Below are 22,916 nucleotides of genomic sequence, written 5' to 3' on the forward strand. Positions count from 1 at the left end.
ATTCGAGGCGATTGAGGGAATGCTTCGGTGGGAGATTGGCCGGCCTGCCGCTTTAAGACGGACTCACTGAAACTATGAATTACTAGCCACACCACCACGACCACACCCCCTGCAATACGAGGTGCACTACACCAGGGAGCAGGTGACCAAGACAGCAACACGCCCACGGTCCACGCTGTCATTGTAAACGCCACTCCGAAAGGCTGCAACTCCTTTGTTTCAGTTCCAGCCTTCTTCAGGCATTGTCGGTCTCATGTTGATGAGATTTTCGTTGGATACCCAGCCACTTGCCCTTCTTCTCTCCCACACACCTCACCACAATATGATCACCCGGGCTCGCTAGGCCGCTTGTCTTCACGATGCCTTCTTTCACCATCGAAGCGGAGGGGGAAACGAACCCGCTCACGAGAGATGCTGTTATATCAACCCTCACGAATGCCTCACATCCGACGGCTCAGAGCTTGAAGGTCGCGACGCAGCAGATCGGCAACTGGGAGAGGTCTGCAGGATATTATGCCCTTCTCCAGGATGTCTACTCGGATTTCTCCTTGGGTCAAGAAGTCCGTTTCCAAGCCATCATTCAACTCAAAAACGGCATCGACAAGCACTGGCGGAAAACGGCAATCAACCCCATCACCAAGGCTGAGAAAGAGCAAATCAGGTCAAGGTCGATCGATGCAGGCGTCCGCGAACCCGTCTCTGCACTCGCTCTCCAGAATGCCCTGATGTTGGCGAAAATCGTTAGGTACGAATTCCCACATGACTGGCCGGACGTGATCAGTGTGGTAATTCAGCACCTTCGAGCCGCCGGTCAAGACCCCAGTGACTCCCTTTACATATCCAACATCTTGACTATCACCCTGCAGATCATCAAAGAACTGGCTTCGGCACGCTTACAGCGCACAAAAAGGAGCCTTCAAGATGTTTCGTTGGAGCTTCTACAGGTTCTTGGCAGTCTTTATATCAGCTTGGTGGCAAGATGGCAGTCCAACCAGTCCGATATGTCTAGTGTAGTCAGCAGTCATTCCGCACTCAAGACTCTACGCCGCCTTGTAATCGCAGGCTTTGAGCGACCCCATCGCGACGATGCCGTCAAACAATTCTGGGACCTCCTGCAGACACACCAACAATCCTTCTGGGCGGCATATACACAAGACGTCTCCGAGGAGATTCGAGGCATGCTGCTGAAGCACCTCCTCCAGTTATCGAAATTATACCTTGACATGGCCAGAAACCATCCTGCGTCCTTCGTCCTCCTGGGCTGCATGGACATTCTGAACCGCTCTTGGACTACCATCAGTCAAGGCTATGTCAAGCAGTCACTTCTGCAAGGCAACTTCGACTGGAAGGTATATCGCAACGGCGACAGGAACGAGGAGTCGCCAATCGAGAAGCTCTGCCTGAAGGCTCTATTACTGTTCCGGGCTTGCCTGAAAATGGTTTTCAATCCCGTGCAGACCTTCAAATACGTCACCCCCGAGGACAAGACAGACAGAAAAGATGCTGTGGACTATATCAAGAATACTGTTCTTACCCAAGACTTTGTCGTTCGGCTGATGGAATTGCTGGTCACGCAGTATTTTGTACTGCGTCCTTCGGACCTACGAGAATGGGAGGAAGAACCAGATGAGTGGGAACGACGGGAAGAAGAGATTGCAGATGCGTGGGAGTTCTCGATCCGCTCATGTTCTGAGAAGCTGTTCCTGGACTTGGTCATCAATTTCAAGGAACTACTCGTCCCGCGGTTACTCGAGGTCTTCCAGCGCTACGCCACCACTTCCAACACCGATGTTCTCCTCAAGGACAGTCTCTATTCGGCCATTGGTATCGCCGCCGCTTGCCTGGAGGATGTACTCGATTTTAACACCTTTCTTCGAAGCACCCTGGTGCCAGAAGTCCAAATGAATGAACCCAATTACAACCTTTTGCGTCGAAGAACTGCAATTCTCTTGGGTCACTGGGTTCCGATCAAGCCTGAAACACTGGATCGAGTGGCTGTATACCAAATATTTGCCCATTTGCTTTCCAGCCGAGAACCGCTCAACGATCACGTCGTCCGAGTAACAGCGGCCCGTCAACTGCGGTTGATCCTGGAGCCCTTCGAGTTCAGTTTCCCGGATTTCCAACCGTACGCTACGCCATTGCTGGAAAGTGTGATGTCTCTGGTGGCCGACACAGAGCTGTCCGAAACGAAAATGGCACTTCTGGAGACAGTCCGAGTGGCCGTCACGAGGCTTGAAGGACACATCGAGCCGTATGCACAGGGCATCATGTCCATGCTTCCGCCGCTCTGGGCGGAATCCGGCGAAGAGCATTTGATGAAACAGGCCATCTTGACCATGATCACAGCAATCGTCAACAGCCTCGGCCAGAAGAGCCTCGCCTACCACGGACCCATCCTCCCGCTAATCCACGATTCCATCCAACCACAGTCAGAAGCCATAGTATACTTGCTGGAGGAGGCCCTCGAGCTGTGGTCCGCCATCGTCCAACAAACACCGACAGACAGCGCTTCCCCCGACCTGCTGTCCCTATCTCGCTCGCTCCTCCCACTCCTCGACATGGGCAGCGACCTGCTGCGCCAAATCTTCGAACTCGCCGAATCGTACACGATACTATCGCCTGCAACCATTCTGGCCCCTGACTTCCTCGAGCCGCTCCTCACATGCCTCAAATCTCTGCTCGCAGCCCTCTCCACGAGCCGCGCCCGAGACGCGTCCCTCGCACCCCACGTCCTGGAGAATCTCGTCGCCACAATCCCAATTCCGTCTCTTTCCCCTTTAGACCCTCAGCAAGCGTTGACCCACCTCCTCGAATCAATGCTGCACACTGGCTACCTGGCGGCGCTTCTCCAACCTCTCAAAGAAGCCTACGAATACCATGAGGACCCTCGTCCCAGTAAGAAACCACCCGAGATCATCGGACCCGGGGAGACCAGTCTGTTCAACCTTCTAGCGCGCATCGCCCTGCTCTCACCCGATAAATTCGCCCAAGCCATCTCCGCGACAGACATCACAGCCACTGCGTCATCGTCGTCGTCGTCGCATACCCTGCAGCCCATCCAATGGCTACTGGCAGAATGGCTCCTCCACATCGACAGCGTAGGCGACATTTTGCGCAAAAAGCTCCAGGTCCTGGCCCTGACGTCGCTTCTCGGCGCCACGACGCCGCCCTTCCCGACCATCATGCTCGAGAACCTGCAGACCTTGTTCACCATCTGGACGGACGTCTGCACCGAGCTGGGCCTCGAGGCCGCCGACGACAGCCAGGGCGACTACCTGTTCCACAATCGGCATGGCAGTGGCCGGGACGTGCCGGAGTGGCCGGACGCGACGCCCGAGGACGGCCGCAAGAGAATCGTCAGCAACAATGACCCGATCTATAACGTCAATGTGCGCACTTTCATCGCCGAGCAGCTGCGTGGCATTGTCGGCAGGGTAGGTGGCGAGCAGGCCTTCCAGGCGGAGTGGCTGGGGAGGATCGACGACGCGGTCGTCAAGGCTTTTGTGGAGTTGAAGTTGTTGTAAGGCGTGGCAGGTGTCCCCAATTCGAGATGGAGACGTTGGGTAGGCGTTGCAAAGCAAGCGAGGGAAACGTAGGAAGAAGGAAAGTGCAACATGGTCTCGTCTAACGGCTGTATTTCATTTTCAATATGCTTCGTCAGCACTGGATCAGCGATGGGCGATGGCTTTGAGTCCAACTCTTCTTAGGTCTTCACGCGCGGGCCACAGTGGCGTCTCACTCTCTATGCACCACAGCCCGGGGGGAGGGAGACAAGAATGTCTGACTGCCGGGACAGCCAGCCAGCCAGCCGATCTCGTCACTTTACGCAGCAATGCCTTCTTCATGGGCCCCTTCGACACGTTATGAATCCGTAGACGCCACGCTCTCGACCCCCGTGCCCGCCATACTCCGGTTCTTGTCGTCCATTGCTGCACCAACCAGCGTACGCGCCTTCTTTAGCCCCACGTGATACCGCATGAACAGCGTATCGATGAAATGCTCGTGCTTGATGCCCGGCGGCTTCTGTGCCGCGAACTCATCCAGCGCGTCCTGTGCGCGATATCCGCACCGCTCGATCAAATAGCAGCAGATGAAGAATCCGGTGCGATTATAGCCATAGTGGCAGTGGACGCCGATGTTCTTGCCCTCGCCAGTCGAGCCAGGAGAATGTTGTTCCAGGCGGAGACGGTCGACGAGGGCGATGAAATCCGCGACTTCGACAATCGTGGGCGGCACTTTGGACACGGTCGGGAATTTGTGGTACTGGATTCCCCCCTTCTCGAGCGAGGCGGTGTCGTAGACGGGCGAGTCGTGCGAGATGTCGATCACGGCGAAGATCTTGTCTCGCCACTCTTTCAGAAACACGCTCGGCGTGTGGATTTCGTCTTGCTCTCTCAACGTCTTCAACGCGCGGAATATGCCTTGCTCGGGAGGATGGCCGATGGGACCGGAGACCGGGAGGACCTTTTTCCATTTCTCCAGATTCTTCACGTCCCATTTGCCAGAGGTGGTGAGTTGTTGGAGCTGCCAGCCGAGGGATAGTTGGGGGGAGACGTAGCGGGCGAGGAAGTCCTCGATCAGGCCGGCGACAGTGCGATAGGTCGAGTGATCATACATCAGGGCGTGGGCGGCAGGAGAGGGCAGAATGGCGGTCTTTACCACCTTGGAGTTGTGGCTGGATGTTTCTGTTGTGGAAGGGAGGGTGCCGAATTTGCGTTCGTCCGCTGTAGAGTCATTGGAACTCTCTTGGCTGGGTTTGCTGGGGGTTGGCGTATCATCGGGTATGGAGTCGGCAGTGTTGAGTGGTTGTTCCACTGTGGTGGCGTCTTTCGTATTGTGGCCTGCTGGTTCCTGGAGGAACGAGACAATCGTTGCGACTTCGGCGGGCTTGGTGACTGTGTCTGCTTCTCCTGCTATGAGGAATAGAGGCACCCGAATTCTGGCCCAGACCTCCCTGCCAGGTAGGCCGGCCATTGCTTTCCCAGTGGAGTCGTAGAGTGGTAGGCAACCCAGCGCTGAGCGCTTCCACACGGGCGTCTTAAAGCTCTTGTTGAATGCTAATTGCAGACGTCGGAGGTCTACACCTGCAGCCTTGCCGGCCATTCTCTCGACGCTTTTGGAGTTGACTCCACCCCTTCTGTCCAACATCCGCAAGACGTTGAGCACTGGATCCGGCAACGAGAGGAATCGCCTCGCCGAAGCAGCTTCTGATGGCGACGGAGGTGTTGCTTTAGGACAGATGCCGACGAAACCTACCACTTCAAGGGGGAAAGAGGGATTTGTGGCCAACAGAGCAGCGATCGAGCAGCCCATGCTGTGACCGATGAACAGGACCCTCTTGTGTCCGTGCTCCTCGCAGACTTCCCGGATCGCCGTCTGCCATAGCTCACAAAATGCTGCGATCTCGTAGGCATCGTAATTCTGGGGCGAGAAAGCCGACATGCCATGGCCCGGTAGATCAAGTCCAAAGCACGGGGCGATATTGACGAGACTACCCAGCAGTGGCGCAAATTGAGGCAACGAGCCGCCCAACCCGTGGATAAATACCAGCAAAGGGAGGTCTGCGATGGCTTGAGATTTTTCCGCATGAGCGTGAGGATGGTAAAACGTCCGTATTGAGGAATATTCTGCATACTTTGTCTTATAAGGCCGTGTAGTCGAGTGGGTTTTGAGCACAGGATGGTCGCTTTCCGGAGAGGAAGCCTCTTCTTCGGGATTCCGACCTGTTGAAAGGTAAGACCTCGCAAGAAACAGTGCACCGAATCCTAGAAACAAGCTCAGAGTGGTGGTGGTGGCCAAAGCCCAAGGTTTCGACCCCGGTCGGCCCCAGAACTCCTGGTAGAGCTGGAGGCCGCCAACCGACGGTAGGGAATTCAACTTCATATCGATAGTATCATGGTGGTGACCTGGGGAAGCGTGCAGAGGCGAAAGACTGCCTGGCTGGTGTAAGGACAGAGAGATACCATGCAAGTTCAGGTGGAAAGAAAACTGGTGCTGGTCTCCACACGCACGAGCTCGAGTCGTTGGTGAGGAGAGGAACAATTGAAAGGCAAGGCTAGTGAGGGTGGAAGCTTGACCAGCAGCCCTAACACCGGCCTGCCAGACATAGTGATCGTATCATTCTGTCACAGCCCGTGAGCTGGGCAAAAGTGAGGAAGCACGAAGAGGGTTGTTGTGAAACCTTGAGCATGTCGCCCTTGACCTCATATGTTGGGCAAAGTTGTGGTGTTGGGTTCCTCGAGCGCGGATAAACAGTTTCACCGCTCCGTCCGCTACGGTTGAGCAGATGAGCTACGGTCAAGCATAAAAACCCCAGGCGACGTGCTCTCAGATTGATTTCACGGGGACCGTCACCTTGGTGTCAGTCAGTCCATTCCCCGTATCATCGCGTTGTCATACTTCCCGAGCTGTTCATGGTGCAGGCCTTCAGCAGCCGATGCACGGAAGATATTTGGCATGGACTCGCCAGCGCCTTCCAGTCCGGCCTCTCACTGGTCTCCGGCCGTTCCATTCATGCAGGCCGTGGCTGCGAACCGATCGTGCTCCTCTGCGCAAGCAGTTGAAGGATGCCGCCAAAGCTGCTCGAGCGGCTCCTGCTGCCCTCCCAAGGACGACAAGTCATGATACACCGGACGACTGGGAACTGACTGTGGGCATCGAGATCCATGCCCAGCTCAATGCGTCTCGAAAGCTTTTCTCACGTGAATACTACTGCCCTTCCTACCCATTGATGCACGGCTAATGGCTCACTAGCCGCCATAACGGCTCCGAGCGCTGTCCCGAATAGTCAGATCGCTCCCTTCGACATTGCTCTGCCCGGCAGTCTCCCCGTCCTACAGCCAGGTGTAGTTCTACCTGCTCTACGTGCGGCCCTCGCCCTCAGGTGTACTGTGGAACCAGTCAGCAGCTTCGACCGCAAGCACTACTTTTACCACGACCAGCCTGCGGGCTACCAGATAACACAGTACTACCATCCATTTGCGAAGAACGGTCACGTTGTCTTGAATGCTGAGGACGGACTGGAAGAGGGCAGGACCCTAACAGTCAATATCAAGCAGGTGCAACTGGAGCAGGACACCGCAAGGACCCAGGAGGACGATGCCAATACAGCCCTGATTGACTTCAATCGCTGCGGCCAGGCCTTGGTAGAGATCATTTCCCTGCCTGACTTGCACTCCCCGCGCGATGCCGCCCTTTATGTCCGAAAGATTCAGTCAATCCTCTATGCCGTCGACTCTGTTACAACTGGAATGGAACAGGGCGGACTTCGGGCAGATGTCAACGTTTCTGTTCGTCGCCGCGACGCTGCAGCTGGACCGTATGTCTACATTGGCGTGACAGGGCTTGGTCAACGTACGGAAATCAAGAACCTCAGCACCTTCAAAGGCATTGAGGATGCAATAAAGGCCGAACGAGACCGCCAGATCAAGATTCTCGATCAGGGTGGTGTTGTTCAAGGCGAGACTCGGGGCTGGTCCATGACGACCCCGAACGAAACAAAGAGACTTCGAGGCAAAGAGGGCGAAGTCGACTACAGATACATGCCCGATGCTGACATTGCGCCACTATACCTCAGCAGTGACCTAATTTCGTGGGTTAAGAAGACTCTGCCTCCCACGGAAAGTGACCTCGTCCATTTGCTAGTCAATGACTACGACCTCACATTCACCGATGCGAGCACGTTGGTCTCACTTGACGACGGCGAGAGGCTGATCTTCTTTCAAGAAGTCGTTGACGAACTCATAGCCAGCAGTAAATTCGAGACCACGACCCGTGACCACGGCAAGTTGGTCGGAAACTGGGTGCTGCATGAGTTGGGCGCTCTGTTGTCCTCGGACGGCAGGCATTGGGACGACAACGTAGTAACGTCAAGAACGATGGCCGACCTCATCTACCGGCTGAAGGCAAACGAGATAACTGGTGTCTCTGCCAAGCTGATTCTCAAGCTGATCTACAATGGCGATAAACGATCCGTCTCGGGCATTATCATTCAGGAGGATTTGCGGTTCTCCGAGATGTCCTCGGAATCCTACGAGGAAATCGCGAAGGATATCATCGGGAAATACCCTCAGCATGTCAACGACATCGTTGAAAAGGGCAAAATCGGCAAGTTGCAGTTCTTGATGGGGCAGATGATGAGACATCCACGCAAGGGAGACATGCGCGCACCCATAGCCGAACAGACCCTTCGACAACTAATTCTGAAGCAGAGCGAGGGGTGATGGTCCAAGGCTCTACCTGGGCCGCTTGCTAAGGCGTCCAGGGCCGCCCTGCCGCGCGATTCGTTCACATCTGCCGCTCAAGAGAATACGCATACTATCTTCGCAGCACCTACAACCATACGTCTTCAAGCAGCAAGCACCTAATCTTGGTAGCGTGTCTTACCAGCCTTTGTGAGATGACCTTTACGTCTTCTTTCAGTGGATGCGGTTCTTGGACTGGCCACGTGCGCGTCGACTTCGCATGTCGGACACGACTCTGGTCCTTGTTGTACCGAATTCGAGCTTCGAGTCGTCTCTGTCGACATGGCCGAGTCAGCTCGACTCGAACCCTCCGACACAGCAATGCCCCAGAAACTGGCCAAGATCCCCGCATTTTCGTGCGATGCTTGACACGAGGCACTAACTCGTATAGCCGACTAAGCGATACCGCTGTTACTAGTATGGTTTCTAAGCTCGGCACTCGACCACCATGAGCTCACCATGGGCCTAAGGACCCCAGGAAACCTTAGGCGGCCTGGCAATGTGGGTTCTGGGTAAGCCGGGCCTGATTTCTGGAGGAATAGAAGACATACGGGTCAAACAGCCTCTCCTCAAAGAGTGTGCAGTTATAACTGTGCCTTCTTCTGTCCAGGAGTTCGGGCTCATCTCTTCTCTGCCTCGACGTGCCATCATATTTCATTACAATGTCGTCGACGTACTTGGCTTTGATTGTCGTGACGGCGGGCATCGCCTCGCACCTGTTATACTTCAAGAGAGGCGAACACTGGTTATACCCTACTCGATATATTCAAGCATTCCTTCTCGGATGCGCTCTCATAACCATTGCACAGACCCATTATTACAATAGTCCCCTGAAGAATGCCATCTCATTCACCGCACAGCATGCGTCACTCTACCTTGCCGGCCTGTACAGCAGCCTCATTATCTACCGCCTCTTCTTCAATCCGTTGAACAAAATTCCCGGACCCTATTGGGCTCGCCTCTCTCGCTTCTACCTTAGCTTCCAGGTTGGCGGCGCAAAGAATCTCAACCACTACCTGCTCGCGCAACATCAAAAGTACGGCAGGTTTGTCCGGCTTGACCCATACGGCATTTCTGTGACGCATCCGGACGGCGTGGAAGTGACCCTGGGCCCGAAGACGAAATGCACCAAGAGCGAGTGGTATGACGCGGATTTGCCTAGGATGTCCTTGCACACGACCAGGAATAGGGGGGTGCATGACCGGAGACGGAGGATTTGGAGCCCTGCTTTCAGCGACAAGGCGTTGAGAGGATATGAGAACCGGGTGCAGAGGTACAATGACCTCCTGATTCGAAAATTGGAAGAGTCACACGGTCGGTATAGTCGCTTGTTTCTTGCCCTACCTCATGACACCCAAGCTATCGTCGACCTCTGGGCGCAATTCTAACTTCTCCAGGCCAACCAATGGACATGTCAAAATGGTTCAACCTCTACTCCTTCGATGTAATGGGCGACCTCGCCTTTGGAGCCTCTTACGGTTGCCTCGAATCTGGCGAGATGCATTGGGCCATCAAATTGCTGAACGATGGAATGGACATGCTTGGTGTCCAGTTGCCTAACTGGCTCTTTCGATTGCTGATCGCCATCCCAGGCGCGGCAGCGGATCACTTTCGCTTCTTGAACTACTGCTCCGAGCAACTCGAGAATCGGATGAAGATGCAAGGCAAATTGGCGGATCCCGATATCAGTCACACCTTGATTGAGCATTTCAACGCGTCGGATCCTGAGAGCCAGAATGCCCAATTGCCCATGTTGCATGGCGATAGTCGCCTTATCATCGTTGCCGGTTCCGACACCACAGCCGCTACACTCGTGCATCTATTCTACCACATCGCCACGCAAGAAGGCCTCCTCGACCGACTCAGAAAAGAACTCGACAGCCTCGTCAAGCCGGGTGAGAAGATCGAGCATGTCAAGATTCAAGAAGCGCCAATTCTGAACGGCAGCATCAACGAGACGTTGAGGCTCAATCCACCTGTTCCCAGCGGTGTATTCAGAGAGATGCCCGATGAGGGTGTAGACATCGGAGGGGTGCATATCCCCGGAAATACGGTGGTTCAGATGCCGATGTATGCTATGGCGAGAGGTACGTGGCCCGAATGTGCTCCTTTGCGTCGACTAGTGTGGAGGCTAGGTTTCTCAGGCACCTATTAGGGGCATTTTTGGGACACAGAGAGGGGAGGCTCGATTCTTTCTCCCTCACCCGGGGAGTCACTTTGTGGCCATTGTGCTGACGCTGACAACCTCTCTCTAGATCCAGAGTTGTACCCCGACCCACTCGCTTTCATCCCCGAACGCCACGGCTCTCGCTCTGCAGAATTGATGCCTTACAAAAACAAGGAGGTCTTTCACCCGTTCAGCACTGGCCCCATGAGCTGCATAGGCAAGAACCTGGCATACTTGGAGATCCGTCTTCTGACCACAAATATCATTCGAGACTTCAATGTGAGACTTGCCGAGGGCGAGACTGGGGAGAAGCTCTTGAACGGCACGAAGGATCATGTAAGCCCATACACATTCTAGCTCGTGCGACCGAGACAGCATTCACCAACGCTGATTTTCCTGCAGTTCACGCTCGGGCTCGGACCGTTGCAGCTGTGTTTTGAGCCTAGGAAGGCGTGATGGACCACATCGGAACAATCCCAATGGCGGGATTGGTGAAGGGGCATCAGAGAAGATGGCCGTTAAGCGATGACTGACTGAGTAGAGCAAGAGACCGGAGATTGACACCAATTCCTTCAGAATTTCCATCTTTGCCCAACCACCCACACAATCATTTACACCCGGTGGAACAATCGAACCCTGCTGAACAGAGAGCTCGAATTCATCGAACCCGAGATGAGGCCGGCCATTATATTGACAAGTGATCATGTCGTCAACGTTTGGAATGTGTCCGACGTTCCCGGCCCCAGGAAAAGCCGATGCCTGACAGTCACTTCAAGAGCCGCCCACGCAATTCCCTGTTTTATACACGGATTCCACAGGTCCGGTGCGTCTGGCATAAGCCGGTTGCCTCTTCCGAGCTTCCGGAGGACTGTTTGTTCATGTTCCCGTCGCAGATTCCTTAAAGAGACAGGCGCCACAGGCTGAGACGTTTTTGGACGTATACTCAATACCGTTTATGCTTACTGCGGAGCCCAAGGTGACGCAATGCATCCGCCCATTCCACCTGACATTAAGCAGAGGCTTGGAGATATCCCTAAAGGAGGCATTGCGTGGTGGCATATCACCCTGCCGTGTCACAGTGAGACGAAGAGGCCCTTCATCCTCGTCCGCGATACCCTTCTCCTTCCCACTATACGGATTGCCCCATGTCTGAAGAGCGGACAAGGATTCCGCGGAGTACACGCGTTGGTGATGAGCTCCCCTCTCGAGCTTGCCCTGGAGTCCAGAGCTGAGCTTGTCTTCCAACAGCTTATACTCCAGCTCTGACATACATTCGAGTGGCACCCTCGTTCCTTGAACCCTGCATTGCATATATCTCTCTAGTACAGTTCAACCCAGTCATGCCTCTTGCCTACATGGTGAGTTCGTGAGACTTCATGAGTCCGCGACACTGAGACTTTGCTCAACGCCTTCAACATGCAGGGCTTGAGCAAACTTCTCACATACCAAAGCTCCGAGCAGGAGCTCAGAGGAGCCATAGGAGGCCTAGGCTCCCAACGGCTGCGCAGATGCTAATGAAGATTGGGTACCGGCCCGGGTCTTCAACCATGGCCCCTACCGAATTAAATTCAGACGGCGTTGCCGCTGCCGTCGTGGCGCCGCTGTCGGCAGGGCGCGTGGTGCTGGTGCTTTCCAATACTTCGGAAGACGTCATGGAGCCTGGGATACATTGTCAACATATCTCTCTAATGTTGTCCTAGTGAAGAGCTACAGACCTTGCGAAGTCGTCGCCGTCACTAGAAATGCCGACGTGTCAAACGAAAAGCTGCTTCCGCCTGAGCCAGTATGGGTGGCGGTGTACGCCGAATAACTGGCAACAATGTCCGAGACATACGGTCCCGAATAAGTTTCTGCGCCCGTGAAACTTGCAGGATCAGAAAGGAAGGAGGACACTGTTATACCGAGCGATGTCAAGCCGCTCGCGACACTGTTGAGATCGGATGCCGCGCTGGTATAGTCGAACGATGAGGTCGGAGATGCGTCCAACGAAGAGAGCAGGATGTCGACGGCAGATGCTACGCACGCATCCAGCGAAGCTATGTCCGTCTGAGTACAGGACGATAGGCTACGACGCGTCTCAGTTCCAAAGTTCGATGGCCACGAGGAGCCATACGTACGGGTCTTCTTGTCTCCGATCGAGGGCGAGGGTTACCATGAAGCCCTGGAAGATCACCCACGCCCATCGTTTCTGAGCCATGATCGTGGATGCTCGTTCACTCTAGGGACGAGAACTGCTCACTTTTGACCAGACACTATGGAGTTGAAGAAAAAGGTCAATATGTTCCAAGCAGTCTTTTGTCTCCCTCTTTACATGAGATCCCTGGTCAGCCCGAACCCAAGACACTCGGCTCCTCGGAGCCTGCAGCAACGACTACTGGGTAGGCCATGGCCAAACCAGGGCCACTTGTGCTTTCAGCCAAGACACATTTGGCGAGCCAAGATCGTCTGAAGAGCGCCTCCGACCTGCTCACCTCAACTCAGAGTGCGATGCCTAGTCCAGCCTCATACCATTCGGGCGGGTTGCAGGCACTGCCATCGATGCGATACGAGCCTGGCCAAAGGATGAAGGCCGCGCCTCAAGCCACGTCCTTTGGAGGCTGGCGCCAAAACATACTCTTCTCGACCGTAAGGCTACGATGCCTTTGGCCGCATACTGGACAGTTGAGATGATTCTGCGGTATCCGTCTCTGACCCTAGCAGGCATTGCTTAAGACGACGAAGATCTGCAATGTCTCTGTCTCCAGCCTCGCACCAGATCTCGCAGGCGTCACCCCCAGATGCCAATCTACCTGGCCAGGCTGAGGCTGCCGAGAGCGATCCGGCAGGCGGCCAGGTAACGCAGCACGAGAGCGAGCGATCCTCGACCACAAGCCGCCACGATGACGTGGAAGTGCCACCGTCTGCTGCATCTTCTGGCGATGCGGGCGAGCTTGGTCCTCTAGAAACAGTGTCGATCCAGGGCGGAGAGCCGCCCACGACGAGCACCGAGACTAATACGACGCAAACGACGGGCAAGAAGCCTGTCGTCGAGGAGAGCGTTGGACGTCAACCGAGAAGGCACTCGCCCCTCCGACAATCCGCTCCGGCGTGGTTCTCTGCCTGTGTCGCTACCGGCATCTACATCACCACTGTATGCTACGCTTTCGGGTCCACCGACCTTCGCTATCTCTCCTTCACCGCTCTGAATCCCGGCAACACGCTACTCGTGCTCCGCACGCTATCAGAACTGACAAATGCCTCCCTTGTCTTTCTCATCGGTCTGTCCACCGAAAGGGCGTTGTGGATGTTGATTGCACAGGACGGAGGCACCCGGTTGTCGTCCTTCCTCGCTCTCTGCCCCGGCACTGGCCCCTGGGGATGGATCAAGCTGCTCTACCTGAACGCTGGAGGGGCGCGACGGCTGAGCTGGCTGAAGCTCGTCATCGTCATCATCCCTCCCGCCATGGGTATCGTGCTCCTCAGCAACGTCGATGTGCGCATGTACTTTGACCACCACGCCAGCTTCCCCATTTCGGCCGGCATCGGCGACTTCAACGCGAGCTGGGCCGCCATCTACGCATCGGTCGCCGCGACGCTCATGGCCAGCGACTATTCCGCCCTGCTCCAGACGAGCGCGGTCTCGTGGAGCGTGCCCGTGATCGACTCCGGCCGATCCGACTGCGACGTGTCGAATTTCTTCTCCAACGAGACCTGCGGATGGGCTTACTTTCTGCACGGCGGAAGCCAGTTGATCACGCCGTGGCCGACCTTGAACACCGCGCTCCCGACCGCGCCCATCTACAAGATCCACTCGGTCCGCGGCCTGCAGCTGGACTTCACCAACCTTGCCTCACCCGACGCCAGCTTCCAGGGCGAGCGCGACTGTATCGTGCTGGGCCGGGAGAGCAACGCCGTGGGGATCTGCCTTGCGCAGACCGCCGCTGTCGCCGCCGCCGCCGCCAACGCCAACGCCAACGCCGTCACCGCCAAGTTCGTGGTTTGTCCCGCAGACTCGTCGTGTCGTCCAGTCTCGTCCCCCGGGTGGACGATGACCATGCGCGCATACGTCCGCCACGCCACGGTGCACTTGTCGCGGGCCAACCTGTCGGCGATTGCCGTGTCGGAGTTCTCGACGACACCGACACCACAACCCATCTCGGCGGCCGAATTGCTGCTCCTGTACAACACCACGCTCGGGGTCCGGTCGACGCTGGCCTCCTCGTCCAGCCCGGCCGAACAGTTCATCAACATGCTCTCGACGGACCTCCTGTTTGCGGGCGTGTCGTCCCCGACGGCCGCCCAGGCCGTGTTGAAACTGTACAACCTGCTCGCCATGCCGCTGTACTATTTCCAGCCGACGTACGTGTCGCCGTACAGCGCCGTCCCTTCGCCCGACCGCGTGCTCGACCGTCTGCCTCCGGACCAGCCGGACCTCTACGTCACGGCCAGTCTGTCGACCATGTATTACGGCTTGGCCGTCGCCGCGTGGAGCGTGTGGCTGTACACCGTCGTCATGGGCACGCTGCTGCTGTGCTGTGTTGCCGTGCTCACGGTCGGGAGTCTCCCTAGAGGCGGCGCGGCGGCCGCGACGGCGGCGGGGAGGGCCATTCCAAACACGACGGCCTGGTCTTTTGTGGATTTTGTGGCCGAGTGTGATGTCGGAGTGTGGAGGAGGAAGACGACCACCCCTGCGGTGCACGAGGAGGAGGAGGAGGGTGAGGAGCTGGAGGAGCTGGCTCTGGCTGGCGTGGCTAACGGGGCGAGAGGCGCAGTTGCGGGCACAATCACAGCTACGGGCACAGATCGAGGCACAGATCAAGGCATGCACTTCGCCACGCAAAGATTCAAGGCAGCAAAGTCGCGACGAAGCAGGGCTGACGTGCTGGAGCAGTCGACGGTCAAGATATATACCCATCACATAGTCAACTAGGGCAGGTCAGGAGGGCACGACTGCAATTTACAGTGAAGTGGGTATTTGTACATTGCATGGTAGGGTATAAATGGTACCCAAGTAGTGCAGTAACTAAGTACATGAACACCGCGTTCAGAATGAGGAAGTAGTCCCACCGTTCTTGACGAACCGCCACTCTCCTCCGAGCGGGTATGTGTTAAATTTTGTGAGATATCATGTATCTTGCGTGTTGAGCAATTAATTCTGAAATCGAGCGTTGGTTGTTGAATTCCGAGTCTGGAGTTCAGCGGATTGAGTAAGATCCTGTGGTGAAGACCAAATCAATCTCCATACTTTACCGCAGTCAATGACCTGACGACGATGTTGCTTGACCTGACCTTTCGAGAGTGGATACCTTGGAGCGGAAAGACGGAAAGAGAGACACGCATATCAGGGCTTGAAGTCTCCCTTTTCTTCTGTCTTTATATATAGGTAATTAGACGACCGGGTCCGTCTGTCTAATTTATGGTACCGACCCTAATGCTGTCCTGATCTTGATTTGTGTTCCAATCCTGCTTCTTTCCGGCCTTGTCGCCTAATTTCATCAATGTCGCGTCGAGTTGGACACCGGCAATGCAACCGCGAATAGCTCCATGACCGACCTTACGTGATCCTTCTGGAACCACCTCGCATGCGAGTATTGTGATCTCGTCGACTGTCACATCACAGAAGAGTGTCTCCCAAGGCACAGCGCACCAGGCTGACGCCCGCCCGGACAGTTTCGCTGGCCCCTGCAGCCTCGACTGAGGGATTCACCTCGACGAGGTCCATCGCGACCAACTGGCCCGTTTCGTGCACACACTCGGCAATGTAGTCGCCTTCTCGCAGCGTCAGGCCTCCCCTCACGGGCGTGCCCGTCGACGGCGCCCACATCGGATCTAGGGCATCGACGTCAAACGACAGGTGAATCGGCGTGTCAGTGCCAATGTGCGCCAACGCCATCTCCACGACCCTGCCGATGCCGTGCCGGTCAATATCGTGCATGCTGAACGCCTTGATGCCGTGGTCGCGCAGGATCTTCTTCTCGCCCTTGTCCACGTCCCGCAGGCCGATGTAGACGAGCTTCGCGGTCGAGAGGCGCTGATCGTCTTGAATCCAGCCAAAGATGTCGCGTTCCTGGGACTTGGCCAGCCCCGTCGCAAATGCCACAGGCATGCCGTGAATGTTGCCACTGTCGGACGTCTCGGGGGTGTTGATGTCGGCGTGGGCGTCGACCCAGATGACGGCAATTTCTTTCTTGCCGCTGTAGCGTTCGTGGATGGCCTTGGCCGTGCCGGCGATCGTGCCGATGGCGATGCTGTGGTCCCCGCCGAGGGTCAAGACCATCCGGCCCTGGCGTGCCTGCTCATACACTTGGCCTGCGAGCTTTTCCGTCACCGCGCTGACGGAGCGAGGGTTCTTCATGCCACGGTGCGGCTCGTCGGACTGGGCCCGCATCTCGTTGTAGTTGTGCACTTCTATGTCGCCGTGCAGCTCGTACCCTAGCTCGTCGCGGATCTGCTCCAGCAAGCCGGCGCCGACTAGAGCCGTCGGCGCAGCGTCGACCCCTTCTTTGCATTGCCCGCCACTGAAGCCGACGAGCACAACGCCGAGGTCACCCGGGTGGGGGAGGAACTTCTGCCGTATGGTAGAGGGGGAAGTCATATCGTATTCGTGGGCGTCGCGGAGGTCTTGCGAGGCAGTGGCGGAGGCGTGACCGTTCGTGTGCCCGTTGGTATGTCCGTTGATATGGCCGTGGGTTGTTGAAGGCGTGGACTTCTCGGGAGCGATCGGGTGCATGTTTGAAGGGAGGGTGAAGACAAGTATGGAAGAACCACAATACCGGGTCAATGCGCACTGTACCAGTGGTGGTGGTGAAGCTCGTCGATGACACTGGCTCTTCGAACAGCAAACCTGTACCCACCTGATGAAAGCGGACAGACAGAAAAAACAACTGCTTTTGGTATTATGTACAGACCGGCACGACACCCTCTACAGCAGAACCCAAATTGAACAGGAGGGACAGTCAATGAGTGTGGTAAGAACAGATGGGTGAAATATAATCTTTCTGTTGGCAGCGGCGTCCACTCACCTCAATCCTTCATCTTGTCGCATGCCATCCCACTCTCCAACAATCCCTGCCCCTCCGTTGGTTTTCGGAGACCTGCGCCCACAACGCGTGCCAACACATGACTGGCGGACCCCTGGCGCGCAACGAGATCATGACGACGCCCGGGCCGTGGGGTTGGATCGCCATGGGCAATTCAGGCAATTCTAGCTTCATGCCCTGCATTCGGTTGCATATCGATCTCCCCTAAGTGCAAGATTAGCCGCACGTGTCGCACCCGGAGGAGCCTTTAGAGCCGGGCTAGAGCGTTAAGTGACATTGCATCCTGTCTTATCAACTTCAGTTCCCCTAAGTACAGTTCCTGGCGAGGCTGCGGTTTATATTGCTAACAGAAACAAACTCGACAATGGAGCCGAAATCTTGAGTGTTTGGGTCCTCCTTTTCACCGCATCACATGGTCAATTTCGCCATGGTTGGCGGAGCAATCTATTTGCTAAAGCTGTTCCTCAAGGGCGTGCCAACCTCGGATGGTGGTGGACACTCCATCTAGATGTACATCTTGTCCACCTGACCACATCGCCGGATACACGCGGCTAATGCAACTTGCCACTTTGTATCAGTGGCGATTTTCTACTTCTTCCCATCGCCTCCGGCTCGAGAGCCCCAGGTTCAGCTGGCCAACGAGTTCTGTTTTCCTCAAGGGGCCATATATCAATCATGCAGTGACCTGCTTGTGTTGATGGAATCGACACAACAATTAGTCCGGTCTGGTCCTGGGGGAGTGTCGGACTGCCTCCTGATCAACAAGGCGGGCCCTGAACCGCGCTTGCTGATCGAGCGTACTGGTAGACTGAGAACGGTATCAATCCGAAACCATGGCGAGGTCACCCCAAGTACTTCTTCAGTGTGTTATCGAGCTTCGTCAGAGCTAGTGGCTTCGGTAGGAAGGCGTCTGTCCCTGCCGACATGCACAGTGCTTGAGCGTCAGGACCAACCACGGCAGTGACCATTATGATGGGTCGTCTCTTCCCTGATAGGCCTCCGGACTGCTCCATTTCTCGAATTTTCTTGGTTGCTGTGATCCCGTCCATGCGAGGCATCGACTGGTCCATTAGTATTACAGCAATGTCCCGGTCATTGGCGACGAGCTTGTCGATCGCGTCCTGGCCATCGTCTGCTACAACGACATCGTACCCGAGTGTCTTCAGCATCTTTACTCCGAGCTTCTGGTTTATCTTGTTGTCTTCAACAAGTAGCACTGTGGACCCACTCAGGGTTTTCGTTTCGCGGGCGGGACTGGAGCTACCATTCTCCACCACATCCACGACTGGTGCGAATCTGACTGAACGGTCAATCGCTGCCCTGCCAGTTCGAGCGGCAGTGATCATATTCTCAACCATACGGTGCCACATCAAAGGCCTTCTGATGGGGACAATGTGGCGTGGAGGGACTGACCCAAAGGATTCGTCCAGGAGCGTTTGAGAATCGTAGGACACAATGACCAACTGGTGTCGAACCTCCAGAAGTCGCCTAAGGAGCTGCTCGTTGGCTCGCAGGAACATCAGATCCGTCCAGACGAATCCCCAGGAGTCGGATATGGCATCCTCGGGTTTGGCTCGGACCAGATCAAAGCCGAAAGCTTTCCACGCCAGCTGCAGTCCTTCCAACGTTCGCTCGCTGCAGGAATCAAAGAGAGCAATACTGCGGTTTGGGCCCAGACTCCCCAGACTGTCTGGCAAATCGGCCGAAACGGTGACGGGGATTGTGACGGTGAAAGTGCTGCCGGATGATTCTGCTCCTACTTCTTCGTCTTGCTGGTATCTGCTCTCTACTGTGATTGTGCCCTCCATTTTCTGTAACAATTGCCGGATGATGGCCAACCCGAGGCCGGTGCCCCTGTGAGCACCTCGAATCTGCGCCTGTTTGAATGGCTCGAATAGATGGGGCAAGAACGATTCAGGTATGCCGAAGCCAGAATCCCTGACAGTGACAACCAATTCACCGTCCTTGATCTCGACCAAGAGGATAACATAGCCGGATTGCGTAAATTTCAATGCATTCGTGAGTAAATTCATCAGAATTCGTTGCAGATAGGTCTCGTCCAGGAAGAGAGAATGCGGAACATTGGGGCCGACCACAATCATGAGCTCGGTCCCCGCCTCTTCGTCTTTGTTCGGCAGAATGGTGAGTATCGACTCGCACACTTTTCGGAGATCGAGACTGGTTGGCCGACAGACCGCTTCCCCCTTTTCCAAGCGTGACCAGTCAAGGACGTTAGCAGTGATCATGGACAGAGATCTGGTGGCCTGCTGTATCGCGAGTAAGAGCAAGCGAGCTTCTTCGTTCAATTCTGTACGAGACATGAGGTCACTGTAGCCCTGCAGCTGGTGCAAAGGGGTCCGAATCTCGTGGCTGGCACTGGCTATGAACTCGCTCCTAGCTGCCGCAGCGGCCTCTGCGTTTTCCTTCTGAGCAATGGCTGCCCACAGTTTTCGTTTGGTCTGAACAATTTCTGCCAACTTGTTCCGAGCCACAGTAGCCGAGTGTGCCAGGAGACCGTTGGCGAGCATGCATGTCAAGATAGCTATACTGGTCACGGCAACCGCCAGGTTGGGAGGATACCCGTGTTTGGTGGTTTCGGGCGCTCGAGACCAGAACGTCGTCGCCCACATTCCAGTAAAGTGCATGGCGGCGACCCCTGCTGCAGCAACCGTGGAGAATATTAGCTGTTGGGATAGATTGACTTCGATCTGAGGTATCAAGATGCATCCAATGGTACAGACCAGCCAACTGATGGCCGCAGAGAGAAGGACGATGAATGGCTGCAGGGTGACATGGCCTTCGGGAATTTCCAGAGCCAGTATTCCCGCGTAATGCATGCTTGTGATTGCTAAGCTCCAAATGAAGCCCTTTACAAAGTGTCTCAAGGTCGCCCCGTGGTACAGGAGGTAAGCTGTTCCGACAAGAACATTGGTCGTCTTGAGCGCAGTCGACCTGGGGACTTTGAATGACATGAAACCGGGCAAGCCCAAGCTGCTGCTGTCAGAGTGGCTTGGTGATGGCGACCCTCGGGCACGACTTTCCTCATCTGAGCTCCAAGGAAGACTCTCCGTATCGTTACTAGAAGACTCTTCCTGTAAAGAGGCATTTAGGACAAGCAGTGGCCGCCTCCACGCTGAAATAGGCGGCGAGGCAGGTCGGTGAGGAGAAGGAGGAGCTTCAGTGGTCGCAACGTTGGCAGGTTTTCCCACTGCAAAATGGTCTTCCAAGGGCCCAAGAGTCATACTTGCGCCGCCCTCGTACCTTATGATACCGTGATTTCCGGTGTCATTCATCTGCCCAGGCACAATCAACGGCTCATGGTCACTTTCAGATGTCCGTGGCCCCAGAAGCGCATCTGTGCTGCCATTCAGAGCTCTAGCTGCACCCTTTTTGTTGTGCCGTCTGGCCAATTGTCTCCTTCTCTTGACAAGGCTAAGGTATCTTTCGCGCATGAGATCGGAGGCCAAAGCCAGGAAAGTGAAGGTGACGGCGAGAATAGCGCTCAGGACTGTCAGGGGCACGTTCAGCCCGATCAAGAGAGGTAGCTCGCACGCCAACATGGCAATGAAGTGCAGGGACCAGATCGAACAGAAGCCGAAGGTCAAGCTTCCCAATATCGTCCAGACCAGGACGCCGGAGAGATAGCGGGACGTTCGTGCTTGACACATCATCTGGGTCGAAGTAAAGGCGCCCAGGAGAGAGACGGCGATGCTGGCGGCGATCAAGCCACTGTCCCAATGAACCTCTAGCCGCCGGAGAGCCGGCTCATGCTGAAGTTGACCCATTCTCGTGTCGTTGTGAAGCAGCTGAGCGACCGTCACAGGTCGAATGTTCGTATCCGGGACAGTCGTATGTCTGTCCTGAAGTCCAACATACTGACACTGGCTGCCGTCCCACCCGTGTGTTCTTCGACCACCTGCCCCTAGATCTCAGCAGTCGCTCAAATACAGCGTATCCGGAAAGGGCGCGCGGTGTCGTCGGCAAGAGGTCTAGCTAGGCTCGCTTGTGGTAGTGAGCGCGAGGGCTGGTCACGTATTGGCGATATCCGCGAGAAAGCATACAGGAAGGACTTCTTGCGCAAAGGTCAGCTCCGTACGGGCGAGGAACGGGAATATGGGGTGCAATGGATGCCGTAGACGTACTCCGTACTTCTGGGAGAAAGCACAGGGCGCAGTGAGAAAGAAGCGAAGATGGCAACTTCCAGAAAGGCCAGCACCCGGTACGTACATTGTAGTTAGGACAAGTACTGGGTAAGCCCTGGATTGGTTGCGCACGCCTGGACATCTGCGTCACTGCGCATCGCATCGCCGATCAAGCTTATTCCAACCGAAGCCGCTGGTGGCCGTGGAATTTTATGGGCCACCACAGGCGCTGCTTTGGGAGGTGGTGGATGCTGCGGGTGCCCGGCCCGCCATTCTTTTAACCGAATCCCGCCTCGCGCCAACCAGCTCTGCCCCGCAAAGTGGCCGCAAACAGCGATGGTTCAGGGAGTGGCGTCCCAGAAGGTGAACCAGCGCGGGGTGGGAGGTTTTGGGTAGAACCAGTTGTTTGGCTATACTCTGTACCAGCTAATGAGTGCACGCGTTCCATTATCGAATTCCTCCAAATCCGCATCAAGAGTGCCATACTCCGTTTATTCAGTAGTCGCCCCCTCTCATAGCCGACATCTACGTGCATACGTACTAAGAACAAGTCCCTGGTCCAAGGCTTTTTAGCCGGCACGCGTCAAGAATGCATGGTCAGGGGGTGGCTTCTCCCAACAAAACACTCTGTGGCTGCACAATTTACCTCAGTACCTAGTACTGGAGCTTCCTTGGTACTGCGCAGACCATGCATCCATGCGCATCAGCGGCTTCAGGTTGGCAGCCGCACGTGCTATGTACGCAGGCACAGCTAGTCCGTAGACTGTGACATGTCTCGCTACCGAACGATCAATGTGCTGTTTTCGCCCCGATACCAAAGCAGTACTCCGTTGAGGGCTCTATATGGCATATCTCGGGCCGTCACAAACACGCTGGGCGACACTGTGTTCACTTTATAGATTGTATCAGGTAAATCTTATCTTCATGTCCCCGTGTTGTAGGTCCATTGTTCCCCTTTTCAGTGCTCTAAAAGGACTTCGAAGACGCACAGCTGTTCTTCCGGTTTCACGACTCACAACGGCATTGAAGGCTGGAGTTGTATGCTACCGTTCACTCGCCCACGCTGCTCGAAGCTCGTCCGCAATACAAATTGTCTGTCGACCAGATTGTTTCTGACATTCCTCGATGAGCTCGAGAGTGCGACGCCTTTCGTGAATGCCTTCAGTCACAAATCCCGCAATGTATAAACACTGCGTCGAAATGAAGCTGAATGCGTCTGGCATGCCGGCACTTGCAATGAGGAGGATTTGTTCGCGCGCTCGGTTGATAAGCCGTCGCCCCGGAAGCGATTTGAGAGTGCCGGTACCTCGCACTTGTTGGTAAGATGGGAACGGAGGCCCAC

General features: G+C 55.6%; 7 protein-coding genes across 7 annotated transcripts; 4 read left to right on the plus strand and 3 right to left on the minus strand.

Annotated features, from left to right (window-relative positions):
- Positions 1 to 359: 359 nt before the first annotated feature.
- Positions 360 to 3,527, plus strand: G647_04573 (uncharacterized protein; the record flags this gene model as incomplete). Its single annotated transcript, XM_008728914.1, has 1 exon — positions 360 to 3,527. The coding sequence occupies one exon, from the start codon at positions 360 to 362 to the stop codon at positions 3,525 to 3,527; it is 3,168 nt and encodes a 1,055-aa protein (XP_008727136.1).
- A 337-nt stretch (positions 3,528 to 3,864) lies between these two features.
- G647_04574 (uncharacterized protein) lies at positions 3,865 to 5,886 on the minus strand (the record flags this gene model as incomplete). Its single annotated transcript, XM_008728915.1, has 1 exon — positions 3,865 to 5,886. One exon carries the CDS (start codon positions 5,884 to 5,886, stop codon positions 3,865 to 3,867), a length of 2,022 nt encoding a protein of 673 aa, XP_008727137.1.
- Positions 5,887 to 6,439: 553 nt separating this feature from the next.
- G647_04575 (aspartyl/glutamyl-tRNA(Asn/Gln) amidotransferase, B subunit) lies at positions 6,440 to 8,225 on the plus strand (the record flags this gene model as incomplete). Its single annotated transcript, XM_008728916.1, has 2 exons — positions 6,440 to 6,704; positions 6,757 to 8,225. The coding sequence occupies 2 exons, from the start codon at positions 6,440 to 6,442 to the stop codon at positions 8,223 to 8,225; spliced, it is 1,734 nt and encodes a 577-aa protein (XP_008727138.1).
- Positions 8,226 to 8,908: 683 nt separating this feature from the next.
- G647_04576 (uncharacterized protein) lies at positions 8,909 to 10,869 on the plus strand (the record flags this gene model as incomplete). Its single annotated transcript, XM_008728917.1, has 4 exons — positions 8,909 to 9,560; positions 9,644 to 10,333; positions 10,502 to 10,749; positions 10,816 to 10,869. 4 exons carry the CDS (start codon positions 8,909 to 8,911, stop codon positions 10,867 to 10,869), a joined length of 1,644 nt encoding a protein of 547 aa, XP_008727139.1.
- A 2,272-nt stretch (positions 10,870 to 13,141) lies between these two features.
- G647_04577 (uncharacterized protein) lies at positions 13,142 to 15,322 on the plus strand (the record flags this gene model as incomplete). The annotated part of the gene is made up of 1 exon (XM_008728918.1): positions 13,142 to 15,322. The coding sequence occupies one exon, from the start codon at positions 13,142 to 13,144 to the stop codon at positions 15,320 to 15,322; it is 2,181 nt and encodes a 726-aa protein (XP_008727140.1).
- Positions 15,323 to 16,006: 684 nt separating this feature from the next.
- Positions 16,007 to 17,122, minus strand: G647_04578 (arginase; the record flags this gene model as incomplete). The annotated part of the gene is made up of 1 exon (XM_008728919.1): positions 16,007 to 17,122. One exon carries the CDS (start codon positions 17,120 to 17,122, stop codon positions 16,007 to 16,009), a length of 1,116 nt encoding a protein of 371 aa, XP_008727141.1.
- A 1,152-nt stretch (positions 17,123 to 18,274) lies between these two features.
- Positions 18,275 to 21,217, minus strand: G647_04579 (uncharacterized protein; the record flags this gene model as incomplete). Its single annotated transcript, XM_008728920.1, has 1 exon — positions 18,275 to 21,217. One exon carries the CDS (start codon positions 21,215 to 21,217, stop codon positions 18,275 to 18,277), a length of 2,943 nt encoding a protein of 980 aa, XP_008727142.1.
- Positions 21,218 to 22,916: the final 1,699 nt, after the last annotated feature.

This window comes from Cladophialophora carrionii (genome assembly GCF_000365165.1).
Source record: "Cladophialophora carrionii CBS 160.54 unplaced genomic scaffold supercont1.3, whole genome shotgun sequence".
Lineage (NCBI taxonomy): Eukaryota > Fungi > Ascomycota > Eurotiomycetes > Chaetothyriales > Herpotrichiellaceae > Cladophialophora > Cladophialophora carrionii.